Genomic DNA, 22,587 nt, shown 5'->3' with positions numbered 1-22,587 from the left:
TTTGGACAGAACATATCAAATTTTAACTTTTTGGACAAAAAAGTCACATGCCAAGACCACTTCACAGAAAAAGATTACTGTGAGGATTTACAAGACATTATTGACTTATAATCCACGAAAACAGAAAGCAAAACAAAATGCTACCCTCTACATTCATCCATCAAATGGTGTCAAAGAGTCCATCACAAGGCCATTATGCTGAAAAGAGGTCTGTAGAAAAAGATCACACTGAGTTAAGTATTTTCAAATACAGTTCCTTTGAAAGCTCAGTTGGGCTCATAAAATGTCATATCTGGTCTCCTGAACTACTTCACTTGCCTTAATAGCTATTTCACCTTATAAACTGTAATACTTTAGTGTCCTACTCCTACTTCATTGTTACCCATGCAATGGTATATTTCATCACATATTTCATATAAGATTCCTATATTTCTCCGTTCATTCAAACACACATCACATGGGTAGCAACATACATTATGCCTAATTTATTCTCTAATAACAAAAAGAAATTTATCAGTAATAAACAAGCATCTTATTTCCATATTACTCTTCTGGTTCATCTATAAGGATATATAAAAAAAAAATTATTAACAATTAATGCAACAGCCATATTTTGCTTCTCTCTTCCTAACTCCTAGGCTTCACCATGATCAATGTTTATCTGGGAATTATTATGAATGATGTTATTTCTGACAAAATTTCATCAACCAAATTCAAATTCAGAAAATGTATGGTCTAAACCAATCAATATCATGTATCCATACTGAAATAACAATAATCACTTAGCAGCCAAATGAAGCAAAAATAAACTGGGGAATAATTCAATATTCATACATATATGTGATATTTCAAGGTGCCTCAGGCAGAGGTGAACTACTACTGTGACCTTTATATGTTTGGCACGGTCCAGAAATTCCATCACGGTGCGAGGAAAATCAAAATAATTTTTTACCTTTATATAGAATGCTGGATTAGTTTCAAAATAAGCAGAAAATAAAGATAATTTATAATATTACTTTACATTGGCCAGATTCTCTACTTGTAAGGGTTGGAGGAATGATATGTCAGCCAGCCAGCAATACGAGGAGGAGATGGAGATGATGTTTCATTTTACTGGGCTTCTTTTTACATATACTTTTATTTCATACACAGGCACAAAGCTGGAGGTAAATAACATGAATATCATCTGGAAACATCAGACTAGCACAGGTGGGAAATATATTGGAAGATATGCATCTTTACCTTGAACTTACGTTTCACACTCTGGTATTATTTAATACATAGATACGGCAGTGGTAGTATATAATGAGAATATTTTCATTAAGTAATCACACCACAAATCTGCATGAGGTCAGTAAGTGGCTGGTGTATGAGAGAAGGAAATGAGTATTTTTTCTTTGCAAATATTCTAACTCTTTACCTACTCACTGTTACCAAAACCCATTATCTCTCCATAATTACACAATGAGAAAATTAGGCACAAATGTTATGTAATTTCTTCCACAAGTCCAGGATCAGTGGAAATGCATTCTGTGCAGGCTTCCCTTCTTCTTATGTAATCCCACTAAAATCAATGTCTATCTGCATATGCAGGCATCTCTCCTAAGTCACTTATTTCTTCACATTTATTATGTTAGTCTTCTTCTCTTTTGTCTCAAACTGATAAATATCTTACGTGTTTCTCCTCACTTACGTCTACTTGCTTTCTGCTGAGTTACTATATATACACGATCTGCATGGTGCTTGTATTAGATAATAGGAAGAGGAGAATTTTTCCCGTGCCTTCCTGGTGATGAGAGACTTTTATTGGCTGCTAATGATATGATAAGTCAGCTGGATATTTAAACAAAGATGGAAAAGGTTAAAACATCAACTGATATCAACAGCTGTTTAATAAGATCCTATCGACTTATGCAAACCACCATCTACCACCATCTAAAGCTAAAATCAATAAATAAGGTGCATGACTGTATGAATCCCATCCACACCATGTAAATGGGAATGGAATCAATAAAAATCTGGAATAAAAGACAAAGTGGTGAAGGAGTAATGAAGGTTGTGTAACTAGAGATATTAGTTCCATGATAAATCAACTTTGCCAGCAAAGTAAAAACTCAACAACTGCTTGAAGTACAGTGGAAGTTCACTTCAGCAGTATGTGCATAAGAAAAGTACACAAACAACCCCACCTGTGGCATCACTATCAATAACAACTCTCCTGGCTTCAGTGCCCTTCGGTACATCATCAACAACCTTCAGGAGTGGACTATGGCCAAAAATATCACTATCCACCAAACCAAGACTGTGATGATGCAAATCAACCTGGATGCATACAACATCATGCCCCCAACATTGCATGAGGGCATGACATCCTCCGCGTAGTGAAAGACTTCAAACTTCTTGGTGTCACTACAGACAACTCTTCAACTTAAAGTTATGTCAGCATCATCATCAAATCTTCCACATACCATTTGTACCTTCTCCTCTGATTGAAATACCTGGCATTCCACCAGCTGAGCTCAGGAATGTCTACACCATCTTCATTCTACCTATGCTCATCTATACCTCCCCAGCTTGGTACTGTTCACTAACAACTACACAGAGGGACCAACTAGAAAGAGTGAAGAGAAGGGCATGCAGATTCATCCTGGGACCTTCTTACATCACCTACTAAGAGCCCCTCATTGCACTGAACCTGTCCATCCTCTTTGACCAACAAAGCAGCTCACACGGCAGTTTGGAAATAAATTGCAGACACATTTCCTTCACAGAGACCTCCTCCCTAACACCCCTCCACCATGGACTGCCACTTGCACCACATTCAAGATGTTCCAGTCAGAGCTCATACAGACATATATAAGAACAGTCATATCTACCACTATAAATGTCATTAACAATCCATGATCAAGGGCATAGCTATGTCAACTGCTATGGCTCCTGTTAGTTAGGCTATGTCGTATATTAACTATTGTATTACTGTAGCTATTCATCACTGAATGTTCAACAAACTGCATAATGTATAAACCATAATATATACTCGATAATCATCTCTGTATATCTACCACTCTGTCTTTCTAATTGTACCTAACCAATGTGCTTGTGTGTGGAAATATCCAGCTCACCCTAATCTTATGCTCTTGTATGATTTGTTAATTGGTAACTATCAGGACCCATAATAGAATGGCTGCCTAAATCCAATACACCATAACTTAATTATTCATAAATCAAATTAGTGCAAGAGGCTGTGTGCACTTGATCCACCCCAGGGAAATGGGAAATGAGCTATAAAAATAAATGGTTAGAAAATGCTGGTACAGGGATGATGTAGGAAATATATTAACAAATGTTTAGGGCCTGCATAGCTCTAATTACCTCTGGACTTATTTATTAAAGAAAATAACTGTTTCCTAAAAAATACATCAGACCAGCAGGGTTAAATAACATGTATCAAAATAAAACCCACTGCATTAGATAATGTGGTAGATGTTGCCCTCACCAAGAAAACTCAAGCCATCATGAGATGTACCTAAGCATAATGTTGAGGATTATAGTCAGAACTCCACTGATTTGTCTTTGCACTCATCTGTGACATAAAACAAAAACCAATAACAATCTTTCTCAGAATTCTCACTGGTTTCAAAGCTACTTCAATCATTCAGGTTATGATCAGCTTTCATTAAACTTTATCTCATTATTATATAGAGACAGGCTGCTTTCAACCCAAATGACCTTCAAATTCTACAAAGTGAAACGTATTTTACTTACATTCAAGTGGCAGGAATTACAAACAAGTTAATGCATGGCACATAATATTTCTAAAATATATCCAGTAATTTTAACAGCTCCATGTAATTTTCTTTAACCACATTCCTTTATAATTTCAAGACTAAAATTGTTTGAAATCTTTACCTCCAGCAGATTTTTGTGATTTACATTTACTGTCATGTGAAACATTATCTCCATACATAGCAGATTAGTTGGGGTGTGTGTATGCATGTTTGTGCAATTTTTCATAATCCATGCAAATCTACAAGAAAGCCCACCTAAGAAACTTTTTCTAAATTAATTCAACAGCTATACCACCCAAAACGTCATCCTCAATACTTAAGCTTTTCATTTCAAAGCTATCTGAACAATGATCATGCAATATTCCTGTCTTTTAAGCTCCAAGTGACTGAGCATCTTTTACTAGTTTTTGTATTGTACGGTAGAGAAGTTATTAAGTCAGTGAGCCATGCACTCAAAAATAATGAATGTGTTGCATTTTACACACAACTGCAAAATCTAATGGGTGTTTGTAATCCATAGGACTTCAGAGTGTAATTAGCACAAACCTTTAAAGTAATACTGTGCTGAGAATCCTGATATTCTACCTTTCATTATTCATCAGAGTGGAGACAAGTTTGAATTAAACAATTAAACCCTGCTTGATTCTTAGAATAAATTATTACAATAATTTCACCTCTCAAAAACTCAACAAGTCCGTTCTGTCAAGTGCTAACTTTTCCACTTGATTTAAAGCAAAAAGTATTTACAGTCTATGAAACTATTCTTTCTTCATATACTGTACAGTAACAATGGCTTCATTTACTACTATAACAATAACATGTATCTGTATAAATGGGCATTACGCACAAACACACAAATACTCACCTAACAAGTCTAAAGATACTGTAATACAATAACAATGCTTTTAGTTAAGTAACCATTAAAAATATTACTATAAGGCACACTGAATGCTCAGGTCCATGTATGCAAGCACTAAACTTGAGCTCCACTGATATGTGACTAAGTCTGTACTATAAGTTTGTTCCAATTTTGTTTTTTTGTTTTTTTACTTAAAAAGATTCATAGGAAGACACTGATAACCATGGACATGGAATATCTTACACATCATACTGATTGTTGGACAATCTGTAAGTCTGTTTTACCATCACAGAAAATCATTACCCTAATACTCATGTGACTTCAATCTCAATAAATCATATTATAATAAAAATACTGTACAAATAAATACCTTCATAAATCTACATATCCTAATATCATCTAAATTCAAACATATAAGAATATAGCACATTTGTTCAGCTTTATATTTGCCTGCATTTAAAGCTGAACAAACTGTGCAGCATGCTATATTTTCAACAAATCAAACTTAATCTAATTAATTTTATATACATAATTAAAAAAGATTCAAATATAAGCAAATTCCCATGCATCACTTCAGAAACTCAATGTCCAAAAATTCTTCAGAACTTATCGATGACGAAGCTGAGGTCTGTGGTTGGAGTAAGTGGGCTTGTAGTGCGTATCCGAGTCTCTGACACTAACTTGCGCAGAGACAGTAGGCTCGATTCTATCTGGCTATTGGTGGTACAGAATATTATTGTTAGTGATTTTTTAACCTCTAAGCACTGTTCTAGTCCAATATTACTAAAAGAAGTAAAACATGAGATATTAATGTAGGGTTAGTAATTCAAAAATAATACTCTAACAAAAATAACTCATATTCAAACAAAAGTTATATATTTACTGTAATTTTCTAAAGTTATGAAAAAATTAGCTCTTTAGCATAAAAATGGTCTTCAAAGATAGACACAATTATAATAAAATTTCACTGCTTCCCCTAAATCTAATTACAGCAGCTATGTACAGAAACACAAAAGCCAGACAATTTTCGCGCATACTGTCTCTAAGCAGCCTTCAGCAGCACATGAGCAAGAAAGCAATATACAAATGCCATGTACAGTATCAAGTATGTTTTCTACAAAAATCAACGATGTACCCTCTACAAAAATGAATTACAATATCAAAAAGCAGCTAAAATCTATTCTATATTTCAACATTAAAATCATGATAGCATTACTGACAAATTTATAGAAAAAAATCTCACCCATATCACAGTGGTATAAAGGTTGGAGACATTTCTGAGCACTTTCTACTCGTACATGACAATACCATGTTTCTAAGCTACAACCAGCTAAAATAGATGTACACATCATATATATACATATATATTGATTTCTTAATTGTCACCTTACAATATGTATCACCCACAAAAAAGAAAAATGTATTTACAAACCCTAACAAAACTTTGCAGTATTCAAAAATCATAAAAATGCATAAACTAAAAAAGCCTCTACACAGTGAAATAGACAATCATCTGACATGCAGTAACCTCTCCCCTAAGCCTTGCACAAGACCTACCCAATATACCAGGCACTTCTTACCTTATACAAACAAGTCCAGAATACTGGGATCTGACTCTTGACTAGAAAAAGAAAAAAAGTGCACTGGACTTCAGTAAAATTCATACAATTACCTGCACCTGTATTTATCATCATGGGAGTTATAGAGGTGATTTTTAGTAAAATACACACCAATCATTCTGTACACAACAATATACAGGTATTTTTCAAGAATATTGAATACAATGATTACAGATATATAAGGCATTTGTAACATTAGAAAAGCCAGCCCATCAGCAATCCTACTGTAGGTCTTGTGGAGGCTTTCACTAATGAACTGCGTGCTCTGCATAGTCAGCAACACTGTGCTATCAAAAATACTTTCAACTGCTATCATATCTGAAATAGGTTCCTAGTATTTACAGTACAGAAATTCACATAGCACTTACACCAATCTATAAAACTGAAGCTCAAAAACGAGATCACCACTGGAAGAAAACAGCAATATTCATTTCCAAAGTAAGAAAGTAATTTTCACATAGCATAACTCAGAATAAAGACTATGTTGGAAGACATATCATCTTTAAAGCTCAGTTTCCATCTCTTTTTTCTTTTTCAGCAAGTTTAAAACTACATATGAAGTAGCATTTCCCCTGAAGAATCTTCTATCCATAAAAATTTTACATATCTCTTAATACTCAACCTTCACCATTACTTGCATATCTCACAACTTCTCCTTCATACACACATCTCAGATTTAGCCATATGAGAACCTTCTATGCATGATCACTCTGCAAGAGGAAACAAAGGATATACATTAGAGAAGCCTTTTCAAAATGAGTTAAGGTGACCAGTGGTGTGCCACAGGGTTCGGTTCTGGGACTATTATTTTCCTTAATCTATGAATAGACAGAGCAGCAAAGCCCTCTTGTTATTCCTTTAAAAATCAGGAATAACAAGAACCCCAACAAAGTCTCCTCCCTGTATTATTTACTGTGAGGAAGTTAATAACAACAGTTTCTAACAGTAATGGATTTATTCGATGTAGTTCTAAGAATCTACTGAATAGACTCATGGGGACATGAGAAGTCACAGTCTGTCATCCACCTTTCTCTTCTTCAACATTAGCTGAAATAGAGACCAATAAAAGTCTTTTTCATAGAACTGAGTGCTATTTAAAAGCATGCCTGAAGATTATCCAACAACCTCTTGTCAAACAAAAGCTCTGTCAGTAAGGAATGATATGACTGGTAATGTCTTGGAAGATGCTGCTCAGTCTAAAAAAGGAACAAATCTGTCCTCCCTTACATACAGAACCGCACTGGAGAAGGCCCACGACAGATTCAGCATTCTCATAACCAAAAAGCATAGCTCTAAAAGGGCTGAAGACAATGTGTGATTTTTGATTGACGAAATGTTGTTAGGGGTGCAGATCAAAGGAATATGCCAAAAAAAAAATATCTGAAGGAAAAGGGTGGTCCAGAAAGCCAAAGAAAATCCCTTATCTCTCTCAAAGTGAGGTCTACTTGAAATTTGGCACCTTTGAAAATTCTCAATGAATACTAAGACAGACTATCTGATCTCATGGGGGCAAGTTAGCATCAAACAGGTTATTTACCTAGGAAAAGCTTATTCTCGGTAACTTCCACAACAAAGCTCCCCATGAGTGATGCCCCTTTCTCTTTTCTTTAGTGTATGACCTTCTCCCAAACCAAAAAATAATAATCAGTAATATATGATTATCAACCTGCTTTACTAATCTTCTTGACTTTTGTGCCACACACTCTTCATCTAGATCATTCAGTGTTGAACTATCAACCTCTGTGTCTCTGAATCTCTAAACTTTCTCTTTAGCTAACAAGCATTCTGTATGCTCTGTGCTTTTCTAAGCCTTTCATAAACTAGGCCACAAACTTCCTTGGATGCTCCATCTTTAACATTGCACAGTACTGTTTCTCCATCTTCACCTAATTTCCTACGGACCTTTTTCTGTATGGCCTAGGGTGGATGTTCCTTTATATCAATCTTGATATTCTGTCTGTTGGTTAGCTGCCAAAATTGCTCCTTTTGCACCTTCCTGCCTACTAAAGTCATGAGATTTGAATGTGTTTCAGTCCTTTCCCTAACTGAACAGCTGCCATAATTGCTCCTTCTATACTTCCCTGCCCACTACTATCGTTAGATTCTGTACAGTATTTGTTTCAGGCCTTTCCTCTGACTGAACAGCCTCTAGGACATCTAGAAAAGACCCATGTGCTTTTTCATGAATTTAATTTCTTTCTCCTGATTATGTTCTTCTTGAACTCCCTCCACTAAACTAAGTTTTTGTTCATACAAAGACTATGTTTCTCAGACCCCTAAGTTATGCTCTCATCTCATGACACCCTTTATTATCAATGAATTAATTCCTGTTTCTTTATCTCCTCCGTTAATTGTGTTTACTTCTATTCTCACTTTTACTAAATTTTCCATAACATCTCCAAACATATGCTTCCTGATGGCTCCCCATTCATCTATACCTCTAGTCTCTTGCTTGTGGATATTGTAATGACTGACTGGTCTTGGTACATTCCCTTATCTGTCCATACCAGATGACAGTCTAATTCAAAACAAAAATTATAATGCATTTATTGGTTTTGTTAGTGTTTGTTGACAAGCTTTTCCTAGCTTTTCTCTGCCTCTCTTAAGACCTCATCTCTATTTCTTTTTCTTTCCTGGCTCAGACAAAGCTAAAGGTCTTACACTGATCACCTACAGTAATTCTACTATGTGTGGTACAGCTTACTAACACAAAACAGCCTTATTAATGAGAACTTATATCTTTTACCAAAACTGACTATTGTCATTTGGTTACTAAAATTTTACTCCTTCTTGTCAAATCAGTGCTGCACTCTTATACAGTAAAACTTACTTACACTTGTTCATTTCCCCATTGTTAGCCACTCACTTCCTTAAAAATTGGATTGCCTTAACAAAAGCATAGTAATAATAATAAACTGATACCCTGAAGTCAGCAACACTCCTGGGCTTTCAATTTCTGCTCTCAAGTCCTATCAAATGCTCAAAATTGAGCAATATCAAAATTAATTTTCAGGGCATGTGTCACTCAAGAAACCCTTCACATTCTATGAGTTGCAATAACTCCAAAATCTTGAAAATAAAAGGAGCATTGCCGGAACTCTTCTCTGGTCAGCTGCTACTCGCCATGTGTACTTTGTAAGTTTCTATTTGTACTGTATGGGGAAGGAGTTTTATATTAGCTGAGCCATATCCTAGAAGATTCTTGATTTCCATACAACTTCCTAAATTTATATATGCTGCTTGCACTAACCATGTCCTAAGTCATCTTATTCCATTCATCCACCAATCTTAAGCTATGAAAGTATTTCTTTCCATAATTTTTAATGGGTTTCTTGCTTAATTTCTGTTATGTCCTTTCGTTGCTCTACCCCTACATCTCTCAAAGAATTGTCCACTATCCACCTCATCAATCTGTCTTAAAACTTAAAGTTTAAGATCTGGTCAACCCTCACTCTTCTCTCTTCCATGGTGGACAAATCTAAAACTTTTTGTGTTTACCTGTAACTCAGCTCTCTTAATTCTGGTACCATCTTTGTTGCCCTCCTCTGGACCTTATCTATTAGCTCTATCTCCTTTAGTTACAGTCACTGTACATGAAAAGCATATTCCAGTTTTTTTAGGGTAGGATGGACCAGTTGCTTTGACAAAAATTCAAATCTCTCTCTCTCTCTCTCTCTCTCTCTCTCTCTCTCTCTCTCTCTCTCTCTCTCTCTCTCTCTCTCTCTCTCTCTCTCTTTCTTTGTTTGTGTCTATGTCTGTGTCTATGTATGTGCGTGTCTGTGTCTGTCTGTCTGTGTCTATGTATGTGCGTGTCTGTGTCTGTCTGTCTGTGTCTATGTATGTGCGTGTCTGTGTCTGTGTATGCATGTCTGTGTCTGTGTAAGTGTGTGTGTGTGTGTGTGTGTGTGTGTGTGTGTGTGTGTGTGTGTGTGTGTGTGTGTGTGTGTGTGTCTGTTTGTGTTTGCAACATCAAAATAACTACAGGTATATATGAAGAAAGAAAAGAATACTGATCTACAAAAAGCTGGCTGACAAAAGTATAGCCATACAGCACATTTGGCTGCATGCATGATCCCAAGAAAATTGAGAGCTCCAAGCACCTTGTAGGAAGTGAGCAGATGATATCTACCTGATGGCAAATGCTCGTTGACTGTATGTGGCTAAAGGTACCTGTGAGTCATCTGTAAAAGGGTCAGTGAAAGACTGATGCCTCCTTACCAAATCATGAGGGTTGTATCTCATGTTCGTGGGACAGACCATTGAAGAAAAAACATAAACGTTCCAATTTCCTGGTCAGATATCAGTGGCAATTCAATACTATTCAATCCTGGACACAAAACTTCATCAAAAATGAAGAAAAACTAAAACCAATACAAAGATGAGAAACAAAAATTACTCCATCACTCACATATAAACCTTGTGAAGAAGAAAGAGATTTAAAATTACCCTACAAAAGCACAACTCTGAGATCTAATGGAAAGTCTGAATAGTTCTGACAACAATGCACATAACAATTTCTTCACAATTCATGGAGATTCAATGGTCAGAAATAGCAGGGTCAAATTAAGAGGAAGAAGTAATACGAAAGTGGGAAAACCTTTTTCAGCCATAGAACAGTGCAATACCTGTACTGCCACTATATGCTGACAATGTAAGCAAAACCTCTAACCTTCAAATGGCAACCCATATCAACTGGTGTATTCTTAATGAACAGCGGCCCACATCAACTAAAGTTTACCTTTTCTAATCTCTATCTAAATATCAAAGGTGACATAATTATTAGCCTACAGAGGTCTCCTTCATCACCAGGAAGGTACAGTAAAAAGAATTCTGTTCTCAGTACCCCTACAAATACCTGTAAGTTGTACACCCAACAAATGAATCATCTTTACATAATAGGTCCAAAAGTTTTCAAAACAAACATTATGTTTTCTGCCGTCTTGATATTGTTGGTAAACATGAATGTAAGATATATTTCTTGATGATTATGGTACCTGCTCTGCATATTAATTACTCTCTAAATAAAAAATAAATAAGATCCATTACAACTTTTAAAAATGGTATACACTACACTGAACACTTTGTTTTAAGTACACTGAAAAATATATAAGGAAAGCAGGGCTACCATTTTGAGGTAAGGCCATAGAGTATTCATAAAAATCATTCATCTGTTGTGTCATACCATCTAATACATAAAAGTAAGGATAGTTTTTTGATGGGTGTACATACATAGCCAGTGACCTCCATGGAATAAACACATATTTATGGATAACCCCATACATAGCCAGTGACCTCCATGGAATAAACACATATTTATGGATAACCCAAGTTATGGTTATGAGGAGGGACACATACGCATCACTTGGTGAAGAAATTGTAAAAGAAAATTGTAAAAATATGTGAAGAAATAAGTGACTCAGGGAGTGATTTCAGCAGAATTACATAAAAAAGAAGGTCAGCTTGAAAAGCATCCTTACTAACCTCATGCTCATGGAAAAAAAATTATATAACAAATGTACCTAATTTTCTTTTTATGAGAGCTAGGCTATTTCCAAAGAAATAACACTTCTAATATCCTTCTTGCACATGCCAACCACTCGTTATCATCACACTTGGTACGAAAGGAGTAATATTTCTAAATATATTCATGGTAATAGTGTTCATCACCAACAGTGACAGAGAATGAAGAGTGGGGCATGAAACAAAGCCTTCCATATACTTCCAAATACTACCCACATATACTAGCCACTACTCTTCACAATGATCTGTTGTGAGAAAAGTATATTTCTAAATATATTCATGCTGTACCAGCACATGAAGTAACAATGCAGTGAAAACAAGATAAAGGAAGGAACAAGATCTCCCCACTCCCACTTCTTATCAGATTTAAGGATTAAACAGCTAAATAAATACTCCTGTGTTTTCAATTACCAGTATAAAAAAAAATTCCAAAAACAAAGCACACATGCATATTTTTGTTATTACACAATTCAAACCTTTTTTTGATTCCAGATTGGAACATCCTCCCAAAAGCATCCCACTTCAGCATCACACCTGGCTATGATTTCCATCTAAATTTATGTGCAAAATTTCCATGGCAACATATTCTCTGCATGAATGCATGGTGCATTTACCTGCCAGCTATTATGCTGGAGGAAGTGATCTGGGAAGTGATCTGAAAAATTTGGAAGTCAGGATTCTACAATTGTCCTCAGCAGATGACCTTGTCATGGACTATCACATCTAACATCAGTCCTTCCCATGTGCTTCCATGATCTGCATAATATACTGGATGGCTGGTATTAACCAGCCGAAGTGAAGTCACATAAATTACCCATAACAAAGAATTACTAAAGTTTCTCAAACCAGTTCTTACAAATCAAACAAAGTCTTTCCATTAGGCTATACATATAGTGATTACAATTATTTTAGACCTTAAACTACAGCTACTGCAAACACCAGCTATCATTGTATGAGCAAAAAACATGAAAAACTCTTAAAAAGACTTATCTAAAAAAAAATAATATATGCATGCAGAAGTTTGACATAAAAAATAAATAATTCATTCACCTTTGTTTTGTTTTGGTAGAGTGTTGAAATTTACTACAGCTACTATTAGTAAGTAATTCAAAAAATGACCCAAAAAATCTTAATAGCATACTGTATTCTTATAAGACTGAAGATAAGTAAGCAGAGGTATGAAAAAAGAAATCCTTTATGCACCTTTGTTTTGACATGGTAGAGTTTTGAGGTTTATGAATGCTACATTTTGTATACAGTTCAAAACAGTGGCATGGAAATCTTGTCTCATTTGATGTATATTACAGCTGATCGATAACATAAATGATGTGTGTTGCAGTTCATGGGTTGAACAAATCCATCAGATAACATCAGGTTTCACAAAAGTGAGCAGTTAATCATTCACATTGTACCTAGCTTCTTACCAGAGCTTCATCTTAGCACTGTAAAGGACAAAATCTGTCCATTGGCAAATATTAGAATTGAAATTAAGTACACAGATACAGTAATGTCCAGCAATCCATTCACAGCAAACGTATGGCCAAAACTAGAATGTGTTTCTCAAGTTCATTCATTACATAAACAGCTGTTATCATTACCACTGTTGAGGTGGTAGTAAACCATTACCACACAAAATACATTTAACCATATTATAGAAAGTTTTTATACATTCAAAGTATCTTGGCTGAAAAGGGCATAAAAACCAATGTACGTAGGTTTTTAGTTTCTCAGACAGACTCCTCCATCTCTAAGAAGCACATAGCCTTAACATGCAATCACTCTCATAGCTATGGATGGCTTGAGGCACTATCATTGGAGAAAGCAATTTAAATGTGTATTTTTCATTTCCTGTGTGTCCATACATTAGCTTCACTGCAAACAATTATTATCTGTAGGTACAGTATTCTTAACCGTTTAAAAAACATCCATTTTTTTTAGTTACTCTTATGAACCTTAAAGGGAACTGTTTTCTCAAATCTTTATGAAGTAATTCATTGGATCCATGACCAAAGCCATTCGGTATTATCAAATTTGTTTTTCAATATCAATATATAAGTGACAAATTTTAGTTTATGAAAAGCTAAGTGGAATGACTAATGGGTAATGTGAAAAAAACTGTTATGAGGAGGGATTTCCGCATCTGATCCCTAATAATTATGCCCCAGAGACATCTGTCAGCATAAGAACTGAGTAGACAAGCTGACTCAAATCCACATCTTACAAAGCCTTCAGTATCCAAGTAGATGGTTCAACTCCCCCTCAGTATGTGCTCTTCTCCACAATACATGCAGGCTATATTAAGATTAACCTTTATGCATACAAAACATGCTCTGAACTCTGACAAGCTTTTTCTGTTTTCAACTACTTTTCGTTCCTGTTTTTTTTGGTATGCTCACCACAATAAGCAAAGACAACTACCTTCAGCACCTTGTGGTGGAGAACTTTAAGTGAGGCTGGAGGAAGTGATGAATGGGGGGGGGGGGGGGGGGGGGGGGGGGGGGGGGGGGGGGAGGGGGGGGGGAAGAGGAGGGGGGGAGAAGGGAGGGGGGGGGATGGGGCGGGGTCGAGGGGGGGGAGGAGGGTGAGATTGTGAGTACAGAGGCATAAATCTATGCTTTCTAAATAATTGTGTACATGCATAAATTTATGCTTTCAAGAAAAAATGGTTCAATGGATACCAGAGGGCTGTACTATAAAGAAATTCTTGGAACAATCATAAAGAAAGGAGCTGTTCGAGCTCAAAGCAAATTTTCTTATATAAAACTATCTATACGTAAACTGACAGGTAACAAACACCGGCTCACCTGCAGCACTCACTTAGTAATAGAACTTGGCTAACAATAAACTATGTAGCAAACTATCAGCATAAGAAAAGAAAAAGACAGATATATGTAACTTTGGTAAAACAAAAAACAGAATTTTAACATGAAGGAAACACTTTTTTTCAGCCTCTGCTCCCATGAGCTTTTTGCATTAGTTCCAGCTGCTAAGTCCTGGACCCATGATATGTGGCTGACTTCTGCTTTCCATAATATCCATGTGGAGACCAGCCACACGAGCACTGACAGTTACAAGATTTCTTTCCCTGAACAGCAAAACTATGGAATTAACTTTCCTCTTTCATCTTGCCCTCTTCCTATAATCTCTCCCCCTTTTAGTCATGCTATAAACACCAGCACTCAAATTAATTTCTCATAAGATCTTGATCTCATACAATACTCTTCGTTCCTTTCTCATCCGAGACAGACATCACTGGGGCATGCTTTTGCCTGTCATATTAGCTACTATAAAAAAGAGCACTTTCCCTCTTGAAAATGAACAATTTTGCATACCCATTTGTACATTACTACAAAAACAAAAACAAAAAATAAAGATAAGCAGAAGCAATATTATGACATGAAATAAAAACTTCCTTAAGCGTAAGATAAAAGCTTACCCAATGAAACCTTATTACTTCAAACATCTGATAGTGGTAAGACCCCTAATGTCATTCCTTAAATCTTGAACTTGCTGCATGTAATGTATGAAATTGGCCTATATCAACAGAAAGCAATACTAAAAGAAATTATTTTTCCTTCAATCTTGTTCAAATCCTTTCAAAACATACATAACAAAAATTAATTCATACTCTTACTGCGCTGCAAAATGATACAACATACATTCCCTATTCCCTGTTTTGGATTTCTTTACCATTATTGTGTCTTAACTATTCCATAAGTTCTAGTTATCAATAATTACAAATATTATTCTAACTGTACAGTATCACAGTTATCACTGTAAAAGATCACTCATCATGTAAGATCTTTCTCTCTGCAACAATGAACAGTAAAGATACTGCAAGCACTAATCTAAATGATGGTCCTAGCATCATTGTCCTTCAGAGATGACTAAATTTCAGATAATTTCATTACAAAAATAGTCTTGAAAAAAGTAATCTTCACATGTTATGACTTATTCTAGGTGATCTCTCAAGGACACATTAGACTTAAATACATCTAGCAGCCAAACCTCATTATCAGTCAATAATCCTAAGTAGCAAAGAAATAATAACTGCTAGCACTTGCTCAGCAACTACTCAGCAACTTCTGGCACTCTCTATACTCATCACACAAAACTTTAGAAAAATAAAATAAACCAGTCTACCTTGAAGATATAACAAATCAAGACTGCTCTCTCATGCGATGGAGCAACATGGTTCGCTGAGAAATACAAAATTCATAAGATAACATACAGCAAAAGATCAACTAATGTCCTTTTGTTTATGACTATGGCAACAGATAATGTGCTTATCAGCAGCAACAAAAACATTTAACCAATTAACTACATAAAAACCAATATTTGTAATACCAAAATCTTCTATCAATATGTTTTGCGCTGAGAGACTACTTTCTGGTCTATTAATTATGATTTCAGACTCTGGCTGAAAGTATTCCTGCAAAACTGGAACAAAAGTAAAACTTATACATAGAAAACAATTCAATAAAAATATCATATCTAGTATTGTTGTATATACCATACCGGATTTTTAGATCTTGATAATAAATGTAATGGAATAAACAATGTTTAAAATTAATCAAATTATGGTGACCAATACTATAACTTACCATATAAGCATATAAATCATTGGTAAAATACAAAAAATGCCAAAGAACCACACTACTAAGTAATAATTCAGTATATATATTAATCAAAATATCTATAACAGATGATGGTGACTAATTTGTATACTTCCTATTGGAGTTAATAACGCTTCATCAAAAAATCAACACCTTTTTGGTTGGTGATGTTTTTCTAATGATGGCACATGTGGTACATATAATTCTTAATTCATATAATTACTAATAAATGAAGATTCAATCTACCTTAATTTGCTTTATTCAGCATCCTTAAATACCTTAGCTGGTGCCTCATCTTTATGTTGCCAATACCTAAATCTGTGAGAATTATACTTTCTGTTTCTCACTTTACTTATACTTTAAACTCTGCACATTTAAACACTTCATATCACTTATTTCCCAATGATTCATTCCCACCTATATTTAAAGCAATCCTCCTCACACAGATTCATACAAAATCTCCAAGTACATCATTATCATTCATTCCCATCATCATATCTGTATACACAAACATATTCCTTCACATTATTCTTCCAACAATAATCAATTCTCTATATGCATCTATGCAGTTCTTGATCTTACACTTTCTAAAACGTATGACCAGAGAAGCAGTTTTAAAATATGAAAGCTTTATTTGGAAAGCAACAATCCACAGAAGAATACATGTTCCAGAAACAAAGACACCAATGAAACAGCCAAATCACAAAAAGTGGCTGCCACCTCAAATGAGCCATCATTGAAAAACTTGCTTATTATAAGCAATACTCCAGAAATATGGACTAATTGGTAGTTAATCCCTAAGTGACAAGCTACTGGTAGAGAAGCACACCTAATGAATGCCTTTCTACCTACATCCAGTTTCATACCAAACTTAAGCTCATTAACATGCAATAATACAATAGTCTGCTTGCTTCAGAATATCTTTGGGCAAGAAACATAAAGTTATATTCTGTTTGACACCAAAGGCAGAAAAATGAAGGACTTTGAGAGAGCAGTGTATGTTGTGAAGTATAAAAAAAAAATTCTTTACTAGATTACAGCCTTAAGACCATCAGAAAAAGCAATAGCTCACAGAAATCAAGACATTGTCTAAGCCTTAAATAAGCTCAATCCAACATGATTTTCACTATCTTCAACCAACTTGATATCAATAAAGCTGGCTAATCCTTGTTCACAGAACTTCAGTAAAGTATCCCAACTGTGCCTATGACTTTAAAGGCATGAAGCTATTGGCACTATCAATCAACCCTTATCAGTCACTATCTACTGGAATCTGTGCCTCAAATATGTTGCAGCAAGAACCCATGAAACAGACCTTCAAACAGTAGAAAAGGGGAAGGAAGAATCTTCTATGATATCAATGAAAGTTTACACTGCCTTTATCCAACATGAAAGATGATGTTCCAAAAGAGAAGTTTTCATAGACTTTCAAAACAGGTTTATTCCTATATTCAAATTTCAACACATCTCAGTTGAGACAAGACTTTCAAAACAGGTTTATTCCTATATTCAAATTTCAACACATCTCAGTTGAGACACTGCTTGAAATTTTACTAACTCCTCTTACTGATGCATGCTACATGAAAAATTCTTCATAAGATGACCTTACAGGAGAATACTCCCCATACTACAAACGAATTGTTAAAGATACTTCCAAAAGCTCTCATCTAGGCTTCAATGTATAAGCCATATGTTTTCTGGAGAGAGAAAATCTCAACAGCCAACTCCAAACTGTACTAGAAATACTGTCAAATATCACAGACATAGGTTCCCGCAAAGCATTCTCATATGAAACTATAGTATTATGATTCACTTCCTTTGCCCAAGCATTTCTTTAACAGATTCTTCAGAACAAACACCTGGTCAACACATCCTCTACCTCTCCTGAAGCCACCTTCATTCTATCCTGTTAATTAACATATAGACTTGCTTCATCAATGAACAATTTTTTTTTTCCATTCTTTTCCAGCCAGCTGCTTTTGCCAGAGGGAGAGGAGGGAATGAAGAAAGCCTACTTACTGTCAAACCCTTACCTCGTCCACTTAAGAACAGGAATACACAGACTGAAGCTCAAAACATATAAGAATCTAGACATGGGCCAAGGGGCCCTCTGTTGTCTGTCTTTCCCATGTACTCTTCATCAATCAAATGTTCTGTGAATGCCACCACTCTTTTCATCATCACTTCCACACAACTTAAACAACAGACTTAACCTCTGTCATCTGAGCATTCATTTCTTCCACTTGCCTATGTATAAAGGCATTATACATGCATTTTGCCTGTCCTCAGGCACCTCACCTTAAGCCATATAAGCGTTAAGAAGCCTAACTAACATACAAACGAAGAAAACCCTAACTAACCAATTATCAACATGTATCCTCATTCTTGAGAAACTCATTTGCAATGCAATCCACTTCTGCCACTTTACCCCAATTATCTTAACCAAAACTTTTGCTTCCTTCTTTCTTTTCATCATACCATTTGCTATGAATTTCTCATTCCACAATAGCATCTTATCCCAAGCACACCATCTCAATCATCTAACATCATTTCACTTCCCCCTTTGCCTTTTTACACCTCTCCATCTGCTCTCCTCATGTCATCCCCATTTGTACTCTTGTTCTTCTCACACTTCTCACTTCCTTCCAAAACAATATCTTATTCTTTGTGAGGTTCATAAACATTTGGGGTCCCCAATTATACCCTTGATCACCATACCACCCACACTTGCAGTCAGATCCCCATCCCATCAAAATCTAATTCACTGCATCAAAACTGCCAAAGCCCTCACTCAGTTCTTCCTAAAACTACCCTTCTCATCTTCATTCCTTTCACGCACCTCTAGTAGTCAACTTTCATTCTACACCATACCTATCTTGAACTTAAATCCTTGCAATCTTTATCACAGTCCCACATCCCCCTTTATTGTAAATGCCACCCTCTCCTTTGCTCTTGCAAAGTTGTGCTCCATACACAGGTATGATAAGATGAAAAGGTTATTAATATGGCTATACTCTCTTCCATCCAAACAATGATAGTCAAGATAATGGTGTCTTCTCACTCATGGTGTTACTATGGGCATTAACAATCCATTAACAACAATCTTATTCTCTATAAAAAGAAAAATTATTCTTAGAAAATAAAATCGATTAAGAACATTTACATACCTGATTCTAAGTTCCTCCATCGTTTGGGAGAGAACTATATTTTTTGATTCTAAATTCTTTTTCTCTTCCTCCACTAATCTCAGTTTCTTCACTTCATCCTCTAGTTTTGCCTTCTCCTCTTCTACTTTCTTTTTATCCTCCTGTAATGTTTTTAATGTCTCCTGTACCTTATCATGGTCACCCTCAAGATCTTTCACTCTAACTGCTGCTTCATTCTCAAGTCTCTGCATATCAATCATGAGTTTATTTTTCTCCTCAACCGAACTCTTAATACTTGAGTTTAATCTTATGTTGTCCTCCTCTAATTGTTTTTTGACTTTTAACTCCTCTTTCATATCTTTAATATCAGAACACAACTTTGCTTTTTCCTCTTTAATTTTCTCAAGTTCCGATGTTAACACAGTGTTACTTTGTTGTATTTGCATCATTTTAGTGAGTTCAGACTCTAGTCTCTGAACATCTCCACCTAGCCTAGACTTCTCTTCCTCAGACTTTCTCAGGCTCTGAATATCTCCTTCCAGTCTTTTCATCTCCTGCAATGACTGATCTTTCTCAGCCTCAAGGCTCTCAATCTTGTTTTTAAAGTCTTCTTCAAGATTGTTTTTTTCCTGTAACAAATTAGAATGCTGAGTTTCTAAAATCTGTATCTTCTTAACTTCTTCCTCTAACTTGTCTTTTTGTATGACTAGATTTGTTTTTTCCTCCTCAATGTCCTGAAAAATAAATAGAATTAAACGTAATTCTTAAAAAGCTTGTGTTACAAGCATAATTAATACATGCATGGAGTCAAATATAAAGACTGCATTGGTCTACATCTATCTATCTATCTATATCTCTCATGCCTGTTCCCTCCTGAAACTCCCTCAAAGAGGTGACCATGGCAATTGAGTACTCCATAACTAATGAACTACAGTTCTGCTTCTTAGCCTTTGGTGATTTCACGGGTCACTGGTAACAAAACACGCACACTGTAGATTTCAGTCATGCATTTCAATTATATCAAACAAGTCAATTGTACAAAGGCAAAGGGGATAAGAGTGAGTGCTCAAATTACAGAGGTATAAGTTTGTTGAGTATTCCTGGTAAATTATATGGGAGGGTATTGATTGAGAGGGTGAAGGCATGTACAGAGCATCAGATTGGGGAAGAGCAGTGCGGTTTCAGAAGTGGTAGAGGATGTGTGGATCAGGTGTTTGCTTTGAAGAATGTATGTGAGAAATACTTAGAAAAGCAAATGGATTTGTATGTAGCATTTATGGATCTGGAGAAGGCATATGATAGAGTTGATAGAGATGCTCTGTGGAAGGTATTAAGAATATATGGTGTGGGAGGCAAGTTGTTAGAAGCAGTGAAAAGTTTTTATCGAGGATGTAAGGCATGTGTACGTGTAGGAAGAGAGGAAAGTGATTGGTTCTCAGTGAATGTAGGTTTGCGGCAGGGGTGTGTGATGTCTCCATGGTTGTTTAATTTGTTTATGGATGGGGTTGTAAGGGAGGTAAATGCAAGAGTCCTGGAAAGAGGGGCAAGTATGAAGTCTGTTGGGGATGAGAGAGCTTGGGAAGTGAGTCAGTTGTTGTTCGCTGATGATACAGCGCTGGTGGCTGATTCATGTGAGAAACTGCAGAAGCTGGTGACTGAGTTTGGTAAAGTGTGTGGAAGAAGAAAGTTGAGAGTAAATGTGAATAAGAGCAAGGTTATTAGGTACAGTAGGGGTGAGGGTCAAGTCAATTGGGAGGTGAGTTTGAATGGAGAAAAACTGGAGGAAGTGAAGTGTTTTAGATATCTGGGAGTGGATCTGTCAGCGGATGGAACCATGGAAGCGGAAGTGGATCATAGGGTGGGGGAGGGGGCGAAAATTTTGGGAGCCTTGAAAAATGTGTGGAAGTCGAGAACATTATCTCGGAAAGCAAAAATGGGTATGTTTGAGGGAATAGTGGTTCCATCAATGTTGTATGGTTGCGAGGCGTGGGCTATGGATAGAGATGTGCGCAGGAGGATGGATGTGCTGGAAATGAGATGTTTGAGGACAATGTGTGGTGTGAGGTGGTTTGATCGAGTAAGTAACGTAAGGGTAAGAGAGATGTGTGAAAATAAAAAGAGCGTGGTTGAGAGAGCAGAAGAGGGTGTTTTGAAATGGTTTGGGCACATGGAGAGAATGAGTGAGGAGAGATTGACCAAGAGGATATATGTGTCGGAGGTGGAGGGAACGAGGAGAAGAGGGAGACCAAATTGGAGGTGGAAAGATGGAGTGAAAAAGATTTTGTGTGATCGGGGCCTGAACATGCAGGAGGGTGAAAGGAGGGCAAGAAATAGAGTGAATTGGAGTCATGTGGTATACAGGGGTTGACGTGCTGTCAGTGGATTGAAGCAAGGCATGTGAAGCGTCTGGGGTAAACCATGGAAAGCTGTGTAGGTATGTATATTTGCGTGTGTGGACGTGTGTATGTACATGTGTATGGGGGGGGGGGTTGGGCCATTTCTTTCGTCTGTTTCCTTGCGCTACCTCGCAAACGCGGGAGACAGCGACAAAGTATAAAAAAAAAAAAAAAAAAAAAAAAAAAAAAAAAGTCAATTGGAGTGAGTATGGATTTCAAACAAAAATTTAATAAGAATGAACAGAAACAGCAGTGATTACATATAACTCAGTATAATTTCAAAATAAACCTATGTAGATATCCCTGAATACATCATAATATAAAAAAAGACTGAAAAAATGAGTTCTGATAAGTTTCTCTTCTTTAAGCAGAGGCTGGCTAAATTAGTTAGAAGAAAATATTTGTATTAAGCACTATGCACTAAAATTATATTACATACAACTGTAGCCTTCAGCAGTAGCTTTTACGAAACACAAAATATACCTATAGTCATATAATGTAAACAAATGCTTATCATCACTTGGTGCCAGGTAACTTGCACCACCACTAAAAAGTCCTAAAAAGTGTATAGGTGGCTTGAATCTATCTATTCATTTATAAGTACCCTAGGAACTTTATAAAGACCCCTCAAGGCTATGCTAAT

At 36.0% G+C, this 22,587-nt stretch overlaps 1 protein-coding gene across 1 annotated transcript in view; it reads right to left on the bottom strand.

Annotated features, from left to right (window-relative positions):
- Positions 1-22,587, bottom strand: part of LOC139756640 (uncharacterized) — a 333,434-nt gene that overhangs the window by 29,934 nt on the left and 280,913 nt on the right. The window contains exon 25 of the mRNA XM_071676311.1: positions 19,570-20,282. Coding sequence (XP_071532412.1) covers positions 19,570-20,282 — 713 coding nt within the window. The remainder of the gene's footprint in view (positions 1-19,569; positions 20,283-22,587) is intronic.

The sequence above is a fragment of the Panulirus ornatus genome, chromosome 22 (assembly GCF_036320965.1).
Source record: "Panulirus ornatus isolate Po-2019 chromosome 22, ASM3632096v1, whole genome shotgun sequence".
Classification (NCBI taxonomy): Eukaryota; Metazoa; Arthropoda; class Malacostraca; order Decapoda; family Palinuridae; genus Panulirus; species Panulirus ornatus.
Note: the sequence above shows the minus strand (reverse complement) of the source record. Positions and strands in the feature narration are given on the sequence as shown.